General features: G+C 35.7%; 2 protein-coding genes across 18 annotated transcripts in view; one reads left to right on the top strand and one right to left on the bottom strand.

Annotated features, from left to right (window-relative positions):
- LOC106175131 (uncharacterized) overlaps positions 1–2,649 on the bottom strand; it is a 57,170-nt gene extending 54,521 nt beyond the window's left edge. For 6 of the 11 annotated variants that reach the window (XR_015331760.1, XR_015331761.1, XM_086999579.1 and 3 more), the window contains exon 1: positions 2,469–2,649. Coding sequence is in view for 9 of the 11 variants with exons in the window: in XM_086999579.1 (XP_086855705.1) it covers positions 2,469–2,513 (45 nt within the window). In the remaining 2 variants the exon portion in view is untranslated. The remainder of the gene's footprint in view (positions 1–2,468) is intronic. The other 5 variants (XM_086999575.1, XM_086999581.1, XM_086999577.1 and 2 more) reach the window with 2 other exon arrangements.
- Positions 1–16,529, top strand: part of LOC106175178 (uncharacterized) — a 58,483-nt gene that overhangs the window by 3,364 nt on the left and 38,590 nt on the right. For 4 of the 7 annotated variants that reach the window (XM_086999593.1, XM_086999591.1, XM_013557050.2 and 1 more), the window contains exons 1-2: positions 2,748–2,963; positions 7,067–7,178. The gene's annotated coding sequence lies outside the window, so the exon portion shown is untranslated. Of the gene's footprint in view, positions 1–2,747; positions 2,964–7,066; positions 7,179–10,393; positions 10,509–16,529 lie in introns of those variants that run through there. The other 3 variants (XM_086999589.1, XM_086999588.1, XM_086999590.1) reach the window with 3 other exon arrangements.

Here is a 16,529-nt window from a genome sequence, read left to right as displayed (position 1 = left end):
GAGTCTGGTAGTTGGGTAGGCCTGCAGCATGTCTGACTTAACACCTTTCTATTTTGAGGTTAGATAGCAATCCGTATGAGGGGTAACTTCATCCCTAAACAAGATTTCATCACAAAAAATTAGCCAGGATTGTAAAGGCTACAATCCCGTGCTGTAATTTTGGTTTAAATGTTTTTGTTATGGAGTTATGAGCCCATAATGATATATTTTCATTAAACATAAGCATTATTTTGCTTTATCAACGATAAAAACTGATCTAAGACTTTTAGGAAAAATCGCTGGCAGGGTTTTAGTGTACTAAATGGTGTCATTAAATCAGCATTGAAATAGTGATGGTGGGTGCTCAGGTAAAAGAGAAATCTGAGAAACTGATTTTTCAATTTTTACCCCCAAATCGCAATTATGACATCATCTGCAAGATGACATATGAGTAAATGTTAATTAATTTAATCACTGATCACTAAAGATTTATTTATTACCCAAAAGAATGTATGTAAGGCAGTTTTTAAGGAGATTTGGGAGATGGGTGATATATAATATCCTTTAAGCAAGGAACGAATATTAATACTTAGAGACCACACCCAGACCCTATTGTACTAATTTTGGATCTCCGAGGGGATCTTCGCTTAATTGCAATTAACCTGGGTAGCTTAGATGTCTGTCACGCCTGCTGACGCTGATAGGGGGTAATTAACTATTGTTTAGCAGCTTTATTGGGCATCCCAGACGTTTTAACCCTTGGGCTGAAAGCGATTTAGCGAGGGTCACCATGGAGATTGGCGATCCTGTTAGTTCGATCTAGGGATGGGTACCCAGTCTTAGAGAAGACAGAAGAAAAATATTATATTGTTTGCTCTAGTCAGACTTTGAATATATATTGCTTCCTCTGTAATGATAAACACAATGACACTCCTCTGAATTCCTCCTTGTTATGATAGGTAACTTAAAGGGACCATTCCCACAGATATTTGGATAGATCTTGTCAACTTGACCAGCTTAAATGTCTATCACGCCTAGTAAAGCTGTTAGGGGGCAATTATCTTTACCTCCTAGCTGATTCGGTAGGCGTGACAGACACTTAAGTCCAGTGAGACTCTCCAGGGGGTTAGATCGATCCAGATGGATCGATCTATGCATGCATGGAACCCAGTCAAACTGCTCTTAAGGGGGATCTTTTTTTCGTTATTTAGTTTGGCATCTAGGTTACAAAAGCTGAGGGGTATATATGGATGGTCAGTAGCTATGGTCAGTTGTTAATTGTAACTCAGGGCTTATAAACAAAATAGCCACTTATTCTCTAGAATCGAGTTTCTGATTGTGAATGCTGAATTAACAAATTAAACAGTGACTTCATGGAGCGAACCAAAAAAATGTTTGAAGCACTGCGATGCAAACCACAAACCACTTATCTACCTACCTACTCCTTCACTACATTCTGTATGTGCTGGAGAATGTCTAGAGTGTATTACTCTCATATTGTAAATACTTCAGGTTGAGAAAAAGAACTTGTTTGTAAACAGCAAGAGACACAGATGAAAGCTGGGCAAATTGTTCGCACTCTTTGATGTGATATGCTTACGACCACTACTTTGATATGCACCAAACCACACCCCCTCCCTAGGCCCAATATATACATATAAATTTACCTGAACTTTCTTTCTGACCTGAAAAATATGGCAATAGCCCACTCTTTTTAACATTGATTCCAGTTTTGAGTCAAAATTAGTAACTTATCAAAGTGATGTCCATAACACAACGTATGCACATCAGCACCTATAAGCCCACAGATGGGGTTCAGGTGATTTGAAAAAAATTCTAGTTGGAAAGGGACCGGTTGACTGCTCTGAATCAAAATTTAATTTTGGTTCAATACAGTTTCTCAAGTTGGATCAACTTAGAGGTAAAATTGTCATTTTTTTTTTCCAATAAAAGAACATAATGTTGGTTATAGACCTGAACATTCTAGCCAATCATAATTATACAACATTTTTGTGAAGAATGAAACTAGTATAATAAGTGGAAAAATGCATTACACCACAAATATTATAATTATGCAAGATCATAGATGTCTGAAGGAACATGACCACGTCCTTGATCTGGTTGAAAAAAATGCCACCTGTTTCAACATGGAAAAAATGCTCATAGGTTTTATCTAGGATTTTTTGTCAATGTGGTAATTCATATGTGGTTTTATCTACATGCACAGGGATTAGCTCTGCTGCTGCATGGTTTTAACCATGCCCACAAGTACATTGTTAACAATTTTACTTCTCATGAAGGCATCTTGAGCATTTTTAATCTCTCCATTGCGTTGATGTCCCAAGAGCCATTGTGTACACGCATTACAGACAGCGAACCTGTGCTCTTTTCTACTTCTAATGAATGAGTTCTAGTTTCAAAAGCTGACAGTAACATGCTGAAATAGGAGCAACTTATCAGCATAGTCTGACAATTCTACAACTTCTTACCATAGATTTCAGAGCAGTCTCACTCATCCCTGTGTATTCTGACATGATGCCGCTGACTGAGGCCTATCAGGCCCACACTCTTGCCACAGACCCTTCAGCGGGACACTACACGCATTTCTACAACTGTGAACACAAAATCCATGTTTGTTGGCTGACCCCATTCATAAAATCAACTCGTCCGCTGTAGGGATGAAGGCTGTCGAGGGCGGTATCTCGGTGTTCTCAGTCGTATTTAATTTTTGCTGTAAACAGTCAGAAGCTTATTTGAATAGCAGCGTATTGAATGATTTTATTTACTTTCATCTGAACAGTAAAGGGAAAGGGATTGGTTAGATTAAATAACACTTTCGATTTAGCAAGGGAAATCTTAACTGCCCTGCGCACGAGAGACCAATAGACTCGCTAGAAATCTGAAAGTGCGCGACATTTTGAAGATAAGCTTGTTAAAGTTATGTTGCGTACTGCACAAAAAGGGCTCGTATCACCAAATGTCAGGTAAAGTAGTTGCTAATGTAATCATATAACAGATGTATAAAATAGGTACGCTTTATAAGGTCAATGTCGCAAAGCGTAGTGATACTATGATGAAATAATCAACCAACCCGGAAATGTATCGGCGTCATAAACATCATGGTGGCTAGTCTCTGTAAATAGTGAATGATACATTTTTAGGGTAGCTCTGACTGATTACGTGTAGATCTACATTTCTGTTCGATCAGTCTCATGTTGTTATTTTTTTCAGACTTATTTATTGATGGGCTTATTTTTCTAGTAAATCAACCAAGAACAATATACTTGAATATACTGTTTTATTAATATTTTTCTGTGAGGTGAAATTAATTTAGTGGATTGCAGTGTTGATTATTGTGTGTTGTTTTTCAAATACAAAGCATGATGGTGGGCAAAAAATGGTTATTATGATGACACCTTTACAATGCAGCTTAGGAAATCATGGTTGTTTAGATATACTGGTTACATTACGTAATCCACTTATTCCAGGAACTAGGAATGAAAAAAAAAAACATAAAAAGAGATGTTTTTCTTATCATTATTCAGGTTTATGTAGGAAATATTATATGTATAGATCTTTTCTGTTGACGTCACTAATACCTACTTCTGGACAAGCTTAGAAGCAGGCACCTGCATGCACAGCCCATATCACATTGTATCAACCTAATTAGTGGATGCTGTAGAGGGTTTTAGGTTTTGTTTCCATTTCACAACCAATATTAGATTGTGTCAACCTAATAAATTGATGATGTAGAGGGGCTTTAGCTTTTATTTCCGTTTCTTCAATATTTAGTGACCAGATTATTGTTGGTTTTGATAATTGTTTATTGAAATATAAAATATATGTATGTATGTATGTACACAGGCACACACACACATTTGACTCCTGTAACCTAAACAAATTGTGCATAATTAATAAGAATTTTATATAATGTGGCATAATATATGATGTTATATATCATGTGATAGGCAAATTACTGTAAAGCTAAGAAACATGTTTAACAGCAGTGGACCGAAACTGATGATATGTGTGAACCTAAATGATAGATTACAGTACAATAACTATGTTTTGATCATAAAATTTTAATGCTCAATCCAGAAATATGGTATAGCACAGCTTAATGAATATTTGCACAGTGAAAGCTATTTTTAATTCAGTAACTGGCTTTTACATTTTGACACTTCGATTTTGTCTTAACAAACTGAGCCTCTGAAAAGACAGATATATTAATTCAGCTCTCATTTGGTGCAAGTGACCCAAAACTCTGCCATCAGTAATGTCTGCAACAAATTGATTGCTCACTGACATTTACTACTCAAAAATGGTTTATCTTGTGTGTGTATATATTTTTATAAGCATTATTTATCACATTAATGTATAAATTATGAACAGAACTGGCACTGGTCTTGTTCTAGAATCACATAAATGGTTATTATACAATTAAATGCTTGATAGTTTATCCAACTTAGGGTATATTTAACATTTCCTTTTGTCAATTGAAGTTTGTTTAGCATTTGACTCATGTTTTTTTTTTTTTTTTAGCAAGAGCTAAGCCACTAAAAGTGATTTTCTAATTTTTTTACATTCACATCTAGGTAGTCAGATATTGTTAAGTAATAGCATGGTTACATTTGAAGTTAATTCAATATTTTGGGTAACTTGGACAGTTTCATTCTGATGATGATGATGAAATGTAAAAAAAAAAAAATAATAATTTTTTAAGCAAACTTATCTAAAACCATTTGTGTTACATTTTATATATGTAGAGAGAACATGATGTCATTACTCAGGAAGGAAATTATAGTGCAACTGCTGCAATCTGTGTCATCTAACACAATATCATACATTGAGTTTTCCAAAAATGTGTCAGTTTTAGTGTATTTTAAAGTTTCACATTAAACTGTATCAAGGATATTGTTACCCTTCGCCCAAGGCTCCTTATTTATTGCTTTACATATAATCCTTTGGATAACAGATAAATCACCAATGCCCACTGACTAAATTAATTAACATTAACACATATACCATCTTAAGGGTGATGTGATAATTGAGATTTTGGGGTAAAAACTAAAAAATCAGTTTTTTAAATTTCTCTTTTACCTGAGCACCCACCATCACTATTTCGATGCTGATTTAATGACACCATTTAGTACTCCAAAATCCTGCCAGTGATTTTTCTTAGAAGTTTTAGTTCAGATTTTATCATTGATAAAGCAAAATAATGCCTTTGTTTAATGAAAATCTGTAATTAGGGGCTCATAACTCCATATCAAAAGCAAACCAAATTAACAGCACAGGATTGAAGCCTATACACTCCTGGTCAACTCTGCCAATTTTTGTAATAAAGTTTAATTTAGGGTTGAAGGTGAAGGTGTTAAATTGATGATTAAAGCTTTGAGTTGCCTGTGCTTATACATTGCAACGAAAAAAAATATAAACACCGATATTTTATATTTTTGAGGTTTCTTATTGTTTTAAATTAGCACAAAGATGCAATATTGAATAATTAGACTGGAAAAAAAATTCCATACCTAGATAATAATAAAGGGTTAAAATATCTTTAAGCAGTCCTTTGGATTACTGGAGGTGGATTAGAGGTGGATTACTGCTGAGCTGGTAATTCAGTATGCAGTAGACCATACCCTTTTAAATGATTTAAAACTGTTGAGTTCAGGCATTCCTATTACTGTCCATGAATTATAGCAGAGAACTGTAACAATTTGTTTTGATGGGAAAAATAAGCCAAACGCTATGCAGTTTTCCAACACACTGACTTGTTTGCACTATAGCCAAGGAGGCAAAAGAATCCATAAGTCATCACATCTAATTTAAGTTATTAACTTAAACTGCTAAAAGCCATATCAGAGACTATTTTTATAAAGATATACACTGGGGCTATCTCTACAAAAAAACTCTAGACCAAAAATTGGTCTAAAATGTTAGACCAAAGTTTTGGTCTTCCCTAATTCTGGTGAGATATACAGTAGCTTAAAAACAACAAATATAGGAGGAAAATATAAATTAAGAAAGAAATATGTCATAAAAGCATGACTGTGGATAGATAAGTATGTGAGGTAAGCATGCCCCTCAACCTAGCAGTAAATTGATGTGAATATAAATAAAAAAATAATTGAACCTGTTATAAAAGCATGCCAATCAATCAAATGTAGCGGGGAAGAAAATATAAATAAATAAACAAATATATTGTAAAAAGTATGCCACTCAATCAAATGTAGCAGGGAAGAAAATATAAATAAATAAACAAATATATTGTGAAAAGCATGCAACTCAACCTGACGTAGCAGGGAGGAAATTATAAATTGACAAATATATTGTAAAAGCATGCCACTGAACCCGACGAAGGGAGGAGGAAAATATAAATAAATAAAGAAATATGTCATAAAAGCATGCCACTTGACCCAACGTAGTTAAAACAGAAGATGTTTCTTGTTATAAAACAAGTCTAACTTGTCATTTGATTGCATAACTGATTCATCCCAAGTCAAAATAGGCTTCAGTTTTATTCTAAAAGTTTAGACCAACTTCTGGACTGAAGTTCAAGGGTAAAATAGGAAAAGTAAATAGTAAGTCATTCAAGATAAGTCATTAGTTGTTTTAAGCATTTGTTTTTCTGTCCAAGTACATTTTAGTTTAACTAGGAACTGTAAAAATTGAAATCTTATCCCCTGGATGGCTTGTGAAGAAAATAAGGTATTTCTAACTCTATAACATTACCTCTGCCAAACCAGTATCTGACAAGTACAAGTGGTGTGTTTTACAGCCACTCATTTTTCTGGGTCTCACAAAAATTTTTTTTTTCAGATTTGTCAGTGCAGTTTATTTTGTGCAAAATATAGGGGCTATGATGCAAATTGTTCCTAATAAGTAAAGTGCAATTCTGAGCATTTTCTCATACAGGTGCCATCAGTTGTGCAAAGTTGTTTTTAGGAAGAGTCAGTATTTAGGCAGTTAATTTTAAGATATTGTATGTTGGCTCATCCGTCAGATGCATGCAACCTTTGGGATTTGAAGAAAAGACTTTGATGTATTCCCATGGTATTTTATTATTTTACATTTTTAATTGCAGGCTCAAGCTGTTCAATAGAATACTGCGGAGAATAGTGTGAATTCAGCTCAAGGCTACACAGGATAGCACACAGTTAACTATTCAGTCACCAGACTGTTTTTCAGAGCTGCAGGTGAGCAGTCAGTGCTATGGTTACATTTTCTAAAAGACTATTCAGTTGGAAAGACATATATCAATTTCTGTATTTGTGTTATTTCTTTTGTGAAGTCTAGCTTCGTAGTCTTTATGCTGTTATTAAAATTGCTCATTGCACATGGCAAGAATTACAGACCCCAAGCGACATTAATATTTAAAGGATTTTGTCATTTGGAAGCTGATCTGTTTTAGATTTAAACAAAATATCAGTGAATTTTTTTTTTCAGTTGAAAGAGTCATTTTTTTTCAAAATTGAATGGGATAATTGATTGATCCATTGCATCACCAGCTTAGACAATGCAGGTATCATGGATATGGCCTGAAACTCGTGTTTTGCCATGTGCATCAGATCATAAACTTTATTGCATGTACATCTCATAATCTATATAGATTGATTCAGAACATTATGATGTATATTGGTAATGCCTTCTTTACTGGGTATCATAGTTGTAAACTTTTAACTCTGTTTATTTTTTATTTATTTATTGTTATTATTATTATTATTTTTTTTTTTTTGACTAATTTAAGGATGGCTACTATTAGACCCCATTCAGGTTCAGACATCATACCAGCTGGGTTGATCCAATTCTGCAGTTAATTCTTGTAAAAGTGCAATCAGTGTTTTAGGCTTCATTCACATGCAATGTCTATTTTCTAAATTCTATTTTCTATTCGCGGTATGTCTTATGATCACGGTCTGTGCCCTGAATATCATGCAGCGTAATTACTGGCAGCGCGAGCCAGTTACTATAAGTTACTATAAGTAACTGGCTCGCGCTGCCAGTAATTACGCGGCGGGATATTCAGGGCACAGACCGTGATCATAAGATAGCGCGAATAGAAAATAGAATTTAGAAAATAGACATTGCATGTGAACGAAGCCTTAAGCTAAATTGTCTGAAACACGTCCTCGAGCAGCTAGGGGTAATTAACTATCATGTGTGCTCAGCTTAAATGACCCTTAGCTGGTTGAGGAGGTGGGTCAGATAATTAAACTAATTACATTGTTGCACTTTAGTGAAAACGCTGTAGAGCTCAATCAACCCAGCTGGTATGATGTCTGGATCTGAATTTGTTAATTTTCTCAGGTACAGAAACTATTCCTTGCTTAAAGGGTTTGAGCCATGTAAAAAACCATTTCTTGAATTTCGTAGATCCAGCAATCAATCTGTATTCTAGAGATATGTTTGGATCGATCAACACCCTATAAATAGTATTAAAACAATCTCTTAGTGGAAAAAAAGGATTTTTGAAAACCCTACCTGAATATCCAAAAATGAAGCACAGGTCTGGGTCACATGAGCCTATTACGCCATACAAGCTAAGGGTCTTTAAGAAAGTCAACTGAGCTAAATATTGAATACAGTGAAGTTAGGGAAGGCTATGTTAAATGGAGTTCAGCAATTTTTGTTTTGCCTCAGTGTGTTGTCATGGGCTGCACTAAGAAAAGCAGCAAAGGATCTGGCATTCGTTGATGCTTTTTTTACCTTGTCTGTGACGGTCTTCAGTGACTTTCTTACTAACTTCGGTGACAATAGATGTGATGAGACTATTAGTATGGTCGTCTCGAGTGGTTTAGATCATATTAAAAGCTGACAGTCTTCCAAATTAACTATCAGCAGTTGACAAGCTTATAAATACACTTACTCATTGCTGACGCAATTTAAATGCCTGATAGTTGACCAAGAGCTTGTTAACAATTAAACTTGTTATTTACGCATTTGGAATATATTTCTTTCCTCTAACCTTCGTTACTGAATATGAAAACTGTGCATATAGTACTACCAAGGCATGTATCGAAAAAAATGTTTGCATGATTACACACACAAAAAAAAAAAAAAAAAAAAAAGATTTATTAATTTCTTTCACCAGAGTTTTAGAAAAAAGTAAAATTCGTGAATGCATTTTTCACTTAATTTTTTTCTTTTTTTTTTTTTTTACTTCACTGGATGTATATATATTGAGAATATCTGTTTATACTATAAATACTATTATATATAGTCATAATTAAATGCTGGCCCTCTCCTCCTGTGGCTTGTAAGTCAACACCAGACCACGTGTGACCACGTAGCTCATAAACTCTTACACCTAGCGAAAGGGCTATTTTTTGAAGCTCAATATTTACAAATCAATTTCCAATTTGTGTATTTTGATAAATAAGGAATAATTTGGGCTTGTTTTCTGAAGGATGTGCTCCATTCAAGCCACTCTGAAAGTCTGTCTGAAATCCTTTAAAATAAATACTTTTATTTTGTTTTACTGATTTGTTTGCATGATGTTCATTTCATTGTTTTGTGAATAATTATTCAGTAATGGCTTTTCATTTTATTAGTACCACCAGCGTGTCCCCATCTCTTGGATTTAGGTCACATATAATCTCAACTTGAACCCCCTGTTTTTTTTATCTCAGTGGGTGCATTCATCTGGGCATGACGCTCTTTGAAATGCACCCTTGTCAAAATTTTTGAAAATTCAATGCTAAATATCTCCCAAACCAAAGGAATTATGGGAAATATAACTACAGACAGCTGACCGAAAGTCATATGTGGAGATTTCAAATGTGCCCTTGGAATTGACCTTTGACCTTTATTTCAAGGACAAATGGGCCAAAATTTCCAAAAATGAGAATTTTTTACAACAGGTGGTGTCCCCCATTCTTTTTCTTTCCCATACGAATGCGCTTATTCCAGCTGGTGGTACAATACCAGGAGGCGGTATCGCCTCTCTGATCCTCTAGTTTCATTTTGCTTATAGCAGTGACAAGCATTTTAGATCATAGTGTATTTTAATATGCTCTAAGCGGTTTGCACTGTACATGAGGGTGTCTGCATGTAACTGGTTCATCATAGCACTCTCATAGACAGTCCACATATACATTATTTTTCATCTAAGATGACTGATGAGGACAAATTTAAAAAATGCTGTTGAAAAAAATACTGTGGTAACCAATTATAACATTAATCCAAAGAGTGGTACATACTCAGGAGGCAATTAGGCCTCTCTGATCCTCAGCTAGATCCTCTTCTGCTGTTCAACTATTAAGCATCTATATTTGTGAGAAGCCATTTTTCGTTCTTAAAAATGTAGAATAAGCAACAATTTACATGACAATGTAAGTAATTTTTTCTATAGAAAATTTTAAGTTTTTTTATCTCTTTACACACTTGTTTTTTTCCCTGTCCATCATACCAGTAGATATGCAAGTTCAGAAAGGTCAACTTCCATAGGTTACTTAGCCAAGTGTAACAAATTGCCATAGAAGTACTAGGAGACAAGTGATGGGTAAAATACAAGACTTGGTTTAAATGTATGTAAATTGAATGTGGACACATTTACCTATGTATTGTACTGACAGTCATGTTCTTCTCAATGTAAACTGGAACATTGTGTTCTTATCCTTGAATACTTGTATCATGCATATGTGTTAAAGGTAGGCAATTGATTTGTAGTTGAAACATTTATGGATTTTTTTTGGTATATTATGGGGATACTTTCCCAAAGAATTTGCATGCCGACTGCATACCTTTGACCTAAATACAAGGATGATCTTTGTTGAGAATTTGTATATATACCATATAATGATACTGGCAACGGTTGTGTGAATATATGACTTGCCTATTTTCTATTTGGAAAATAATCTCTTAATATCTCTTGTTACATAAGATATTTAAATTATGACAAATATGATTTTTTTTCTTGAGTATGCATAAAGCAGACTTAGTAGTAAATTGATATTGGATAAATTGAATTTCCAAACTACCAGACAGGATAGTGTGTGTGTATGTGTGTGTGTATATATATATATATATATATATATATACACACACACACACACACACACACACACACAACAGCTTTTGATGAGCAGCATAGGAGTATGCATTTACTGGTACAAGTGATCACCTTGTGTAGAAGATAACATTATTTATGTCTCCTTGATCTAAGCCAATTTAAGTAATAAGACATGCCAGTTGAAAGAATAGAAAAACTCTAGCATGATATTCGAAATTTGGCAGAGGATGGCCACATTCAATGAAGGTCTCATTAACAAAAAGAAATGAAGCGGATTAGTGATAAACATTGAATAGTGTTGATTAATGATGTTAACATAATGTGTATGCCTATAATATCTACATTTAAAATATAATTTCCAAACAAATAGTGCATACATTTCAATTTGTGGGGTTGCAAAGAGGTCATAACCTTGGGCTCACTAAGGCCAAGGAAAACCCCACAAAAGATATAGATTTCTGTAGATAGGTAAGTATGTGAGGTACGGTAAAGTCTTGAAAATTTCGTCGTTCTTGAAAATTTCGTCGGCAGACGATTTTCCGCCGAGGTAATTTTTTTCCCCTTGAAAACTTCGTCGACCTTGAAAATGAGGTACTCAATAATTTTTGAAAAGTTCGTCACCAAATATGGCCGCGTTGTCCAGCTCAAACATGAAGGTAATGCGTCAGTTGATTCAAGACAATGATACGATCAGGATATCATTGCCGATAACACTTTAAATGGGAGATAGGAACAATAGTGCGCCCCTGCGAGCGGTTACTCACAATATAAGTGGTTAAGATGTGAATCCCCGTTCTTAATTGCGGGAACATCGGCCTTTTGTCTAAATAGTTTCATTACTATTACCTGGCTCAAGGTGCGTTATCAAGCCGGCAAATAAAAGTCACAGGCCGCGGCTTTGTCATTTGTAACGCCGTTATTGTTATCGGCGGCTGTCCTAAATGAGGAAGACACCATGAAAAATCAAGATATTATCTCGAAGGGAAATGTACCTGTCACTTCTATTCATGTCCATGTTCAATTTAGGACCATTTAACAATTACCTGGCTCATCCATGGAGATCGTTCGCAATGCGAATGGGACGAGATGGCAATTTTCATAGCTTCAGCAGAGAATCTTTCGCGTAATATTGTCAACAGATCGTTCGCGATCCAAACGAGACAAGAAGAAAATTTTCATATTTATAGCAGACTCCGTTCGCGTAAGATCATCAGCGGGAGATCGTTTGCGATCCGAGCGAGACGAAAAGGCAATTTTCATGTCATCATCGGGAGATCGTTCGCGATGTAAGCAAGAATGAAATGCAATTTTCAAATTAGTGCAAGGAACTTAGTTTGCAAAAGATCGTCAGCGGGAGATCACTATTCTAACCCCCCCCCCCCCCTTTGAATTTAATAAATAATATATATATTTTCATTTCATCTTATTCCCCCCCCCCCCCCCCTACCCCGCTCATGGCATATCTTCGGCGGAGAATCGTTCGCGTAAGATAATCATCGCGGGATCGTTTGCGATGTAAGCAAGAATGAAATGCAATTTTTATATTAGTTCAAGGGATTTAGGGAACTTCGTTAACGGAAGATCGTCAGCGAGAGATCATTATTTCACTCTCCCCCCCCCCCCCCAGACCCCAGACACACACACTTTGGATTTAAAAAATATATTTTTCATTTTTTCTTTAAACAGCCCCCCCTCCCCCGCTCACGGTACATATTCGGCGGAGAATCGTTCGCGTAATATCCTCAGGACTTTGTTCGCGTAAGATCACATCAGAGGGAGATCGTTCGCGATCCGAGCTTGACGTAAAGGCAATTTTCATATCATCGTCGGGAGATTGTTCGCGATGTAAGCAATAATAAAATGCAGTTTTCATATTAGTTCAAGGAACTAAGTTTGCAAACGATCGTCAGCGGGAGATCATTATTTTAACCCCCCCTCCCCTTTGAATATTATAAAAAATATATATTTTTAATTTCATCTTTAACCCCCCCCCCTTCCCCGATCACGGCATACATGTATCTTCGGCGAAGAATCGTTTGCGTAATATATCGCCAGGGCTTTGTTCGCGTAAGATCGTCAGAGGGAGATCGTTCGCGATCCGAGCGAGACGAAAAGGCAATTTTCATATCATCATCGGGAGATCGTTCAGTTTTCATATAAGTTCAAGAAACTTAAATTGCGGAAGATCGTCTGCGGGAGCAATTATTTTAACTCCCTGTAAATTTTTAGGAAGTTACAGATGGTACTTTTAGAAGGCCTGGCATTCAATCCTGGGAAAAGCCCTGCATGCAACAAACGTTGCCAAGTGCATAATTTTTTTTAAATATGTCGCGGCCAGGTTATAATGCAAGGAGGCAATTAAGCTTATCTTGATCCTTCTCCTCTATCAGGAGGTATGTTTCTTACCGAGAAGATAATTCTCAACACATTTTCGGGTACAGTAAGTTAAATTTAACTTAATCGAGATGCAGTAATAAAAATATTATTATTTACCACCAGAAAACGACTTAGGAAGTAGTTTTAAATATCCCACAATATAGGAGGGTCAAAGATAACAGTCGCTAAGGATAAAAGCCCAAAGGCCGGATTTTTGAAAATTTCGTCATACCCAGGAGTCGGGGAGAGGTAATTTTGAAAAATTAGTCGGATTTACACAATTAAAAATATTAATTAATTTTTAAGCGACGAAATTTTCAAGACTTTACCGTAAGCATGCCCCTCAACCTAACAATGCATGGATGTGAATATAAATAAAAATAAAATAATTGAACCTGTCATAAAAGCATGCCAATCAATCAAACGTAGCTGGGAAGAAAATATAAATAAATAAACAAATATATTGTAAAAAGCATGCCACTCAACCAAACATAGCAGGGAAGAAAATATAAATAAATAAACAAATATATTGTGAAAAGCATGCCATTCAACCTGACATAGCAAGGTGGACAATATAAATTGATAAACAAATGTATCATAAAAGCATGCCACTGAACCTGACGTAGCAGGGAGGAAATTATAAATTAACAAATATGTCATAAAAGCATGCCACCTGACCCAATGTAGTGGGGAGGAAAATATAAATAAACTATATTGTAGAAGGATGCCACTAAAACCTGACAAACGGAGAGGAAATATCAATAAGATGAAATGACATCAGTGCGGTATTAAATAGGAGAGGTCTAATACCAAGACAAATTGTGAAGTGAGATGTACAAGGGGCACTGAAAGGGTCTTAATCTGGTTAAGTTACAGATGTGCATGTGGCCCTGAAAAGGCCAGAAACTGGTAAAGGAAGGTGTGTCTTGGCCCTGAAAAGGATAGAATGTGGTTAAGAAACAAATGTGCACGATGCCCTGAAAAGGCCAGAAACTGGTAAAGGAAGGTGTAACTTGGCCCTGAAAAGGACAGAATATGGTTAAGAAACAAATGTGCAGGAGGCCTTGAAAAGGCCAGAATCAGATTAAAAAGGAATGTACCTTAGCCCTGAAGGGTCAGAAACTGGTTAAGAATAAGGTGTTCCTTAGCCCTGAAAAGGTCAGGATCTAGTTAAGAGACCAATGGGCGTGAGGGCCTGAAAAGGTCAAAATCTGGTAAAGAAGGAAGTGTACTTTGGCCCTGAAAAGACCAGAACCTGGTTTAGGAAAAGGCAAGGATTAGCCCATCTAACTGGAGAAATTAAGAAAGGCTTATGTCCAGACGGGAGGCCTTTCTGACTATCAAACATAGTGTGGTTCAATAAGGAGAATTAACAGACATTTTATGCTACAACAGTGTTATCAAAATCTGTAGCATCAGATTTTTTTTTTTTTTTTTTTTTTTTTTTTTTTACACTTTTGTCAATAAATACACCAATTTTGGCTGTTTTATCTGGAGTAACCCACCAACCTGATTGCTATCTACCCCCAGTTAGGATTACTTAGATTTGATTGAAAAATGCTTGTAGGTACTTCAACAGGTAAAAATGGCACCCTCTCATAATGATAACATTATAATTACCTGTTATTGATAATTTGATCAGCATAGTCCCTTAAGATGCAAGATATGATAAATTTAAACGTGCATCAGAAAATGAAAAAAATGAGAACTCAAATTCTGTCAAATAATGATACATTTTAAGCCATGTATTATGACCTTAAAAACACAAGAAATTTTCACCAACTTTAAAATGATATTTTAACAAAAGTCAGGAGTACTAGTAACTGTTGGAGATCAACCCTTGCAGGATTGAAATATCCCACAATGCAAAATGGAGATTGCCCCTTAGAAAATTGAAATATTCCACAATGTAAGTTGCGGTGACATAGGCTCCATTCAGAATAGGCGACTCTGGGCTCAACTAGTCCGAGGGTCAAATATGACTGACCTATTTGAATACTTCCCCACGGGATATCTATTCAGTGTCTACTAGCAGATTAGATGGCAAGCTTTGTAGTGGGTCACCATATTTGACCCTTGGACTAGTTAGTCCCCTCTTCTGAATGGGGCCATAGACCACGTTCAGATAAACCCATCATACTAGCTGGATCAATCCAACTCCGCGGGAGATTCTTGTTAAAGTGCATTCAGTGTAACCAGCTTCATTGTCTGACACACCTAAGGTGAAAGAGCTTCCGAGAGCTGAGCGCACCAATAACTTCCTCCTCCGTCAATACAATTAATACAACCTATCCAATTATTTTGTCTCGGAAAGGCAAGTGATTCAAGTCAGAGGAATTAACTGTCTTGATTGCTGTCAGGGGGAATTGGCAGGGAATTTTCTAGTGACAGTGCCTATAATTACTCAACCTTTACATTCGGGAAAAATTGTGAATTTTACCGATACTTTATTTTCATAATTTCTTTTAATTCTTCTAAGTGGAAGCTACATAATTAAAAAGCAGGCAACTCTTGTTCTTTTCTATGCTGTAAAAGCACCAAATATACTATATAGAAATATAATATTGTCATTACAAAAAAATCTATCTGAACGTTCGATAATTTTTGCCCATTGAAAAGATTGAGTAATTACCATATCCTTGAGATTCCATTCAGGATCACAGTTCACAAATGTGCCATGAATTATCCAAAGACATATCTGTGAATGTCTAGTGAAGAATCAATCTGTGGCCCCGGTAGAGGGCATGGTGTAACCATCATTCATATTATTGACACTTTCTAAAACCCAACTTTCAAGACAACCCCAGCTTTGAGTAAGCTGTGAAGATGAGTCGTAAGTTTGCAAAATAATTCATCATTTTTCTTCTCGGTTATGTAGATATCACTATTTTGCATTACTGATTTAAAGCTCTTCACCCAGGGTATGTTGCACGATTTTCTTGTCAGTCAACTGTTTTGTAATAGTCCACCTGTTGACAGGGTATCGATGCCATGGGATATAACAAGCTGATCACAAGCATAGGCAGGTAGCTCAGATCAGTTAGATTGGTACTTAACTGCCATGAGAGCTTTTGGAACTTTCTTTGAATGCTGTATGCTTTCAGCAAACATAAGTTAGATAAAGATGATTCCAGGGTTCCTGTTGTTTGAGTAAAATTTG

Source organism: Lingula anatina, chromosome 1 (genome assembly GCF_051362555.1).
Source record: "Lingula anatina isolate TDL-2025a chromosome 1, LinAna3.0, whole genome shotgun sequence".
Classification (NCBI taxonomy): Eukaryota; Metazoa; Brachiopoda; class Lingulata; order Lingulida; family Lingulidae; genus Lingula; species Lingula anatina.
Note: the sequence above shows the minus strand (reverse complement) of the source record. Positions and strands in the feature narration are given on the sequence as shown.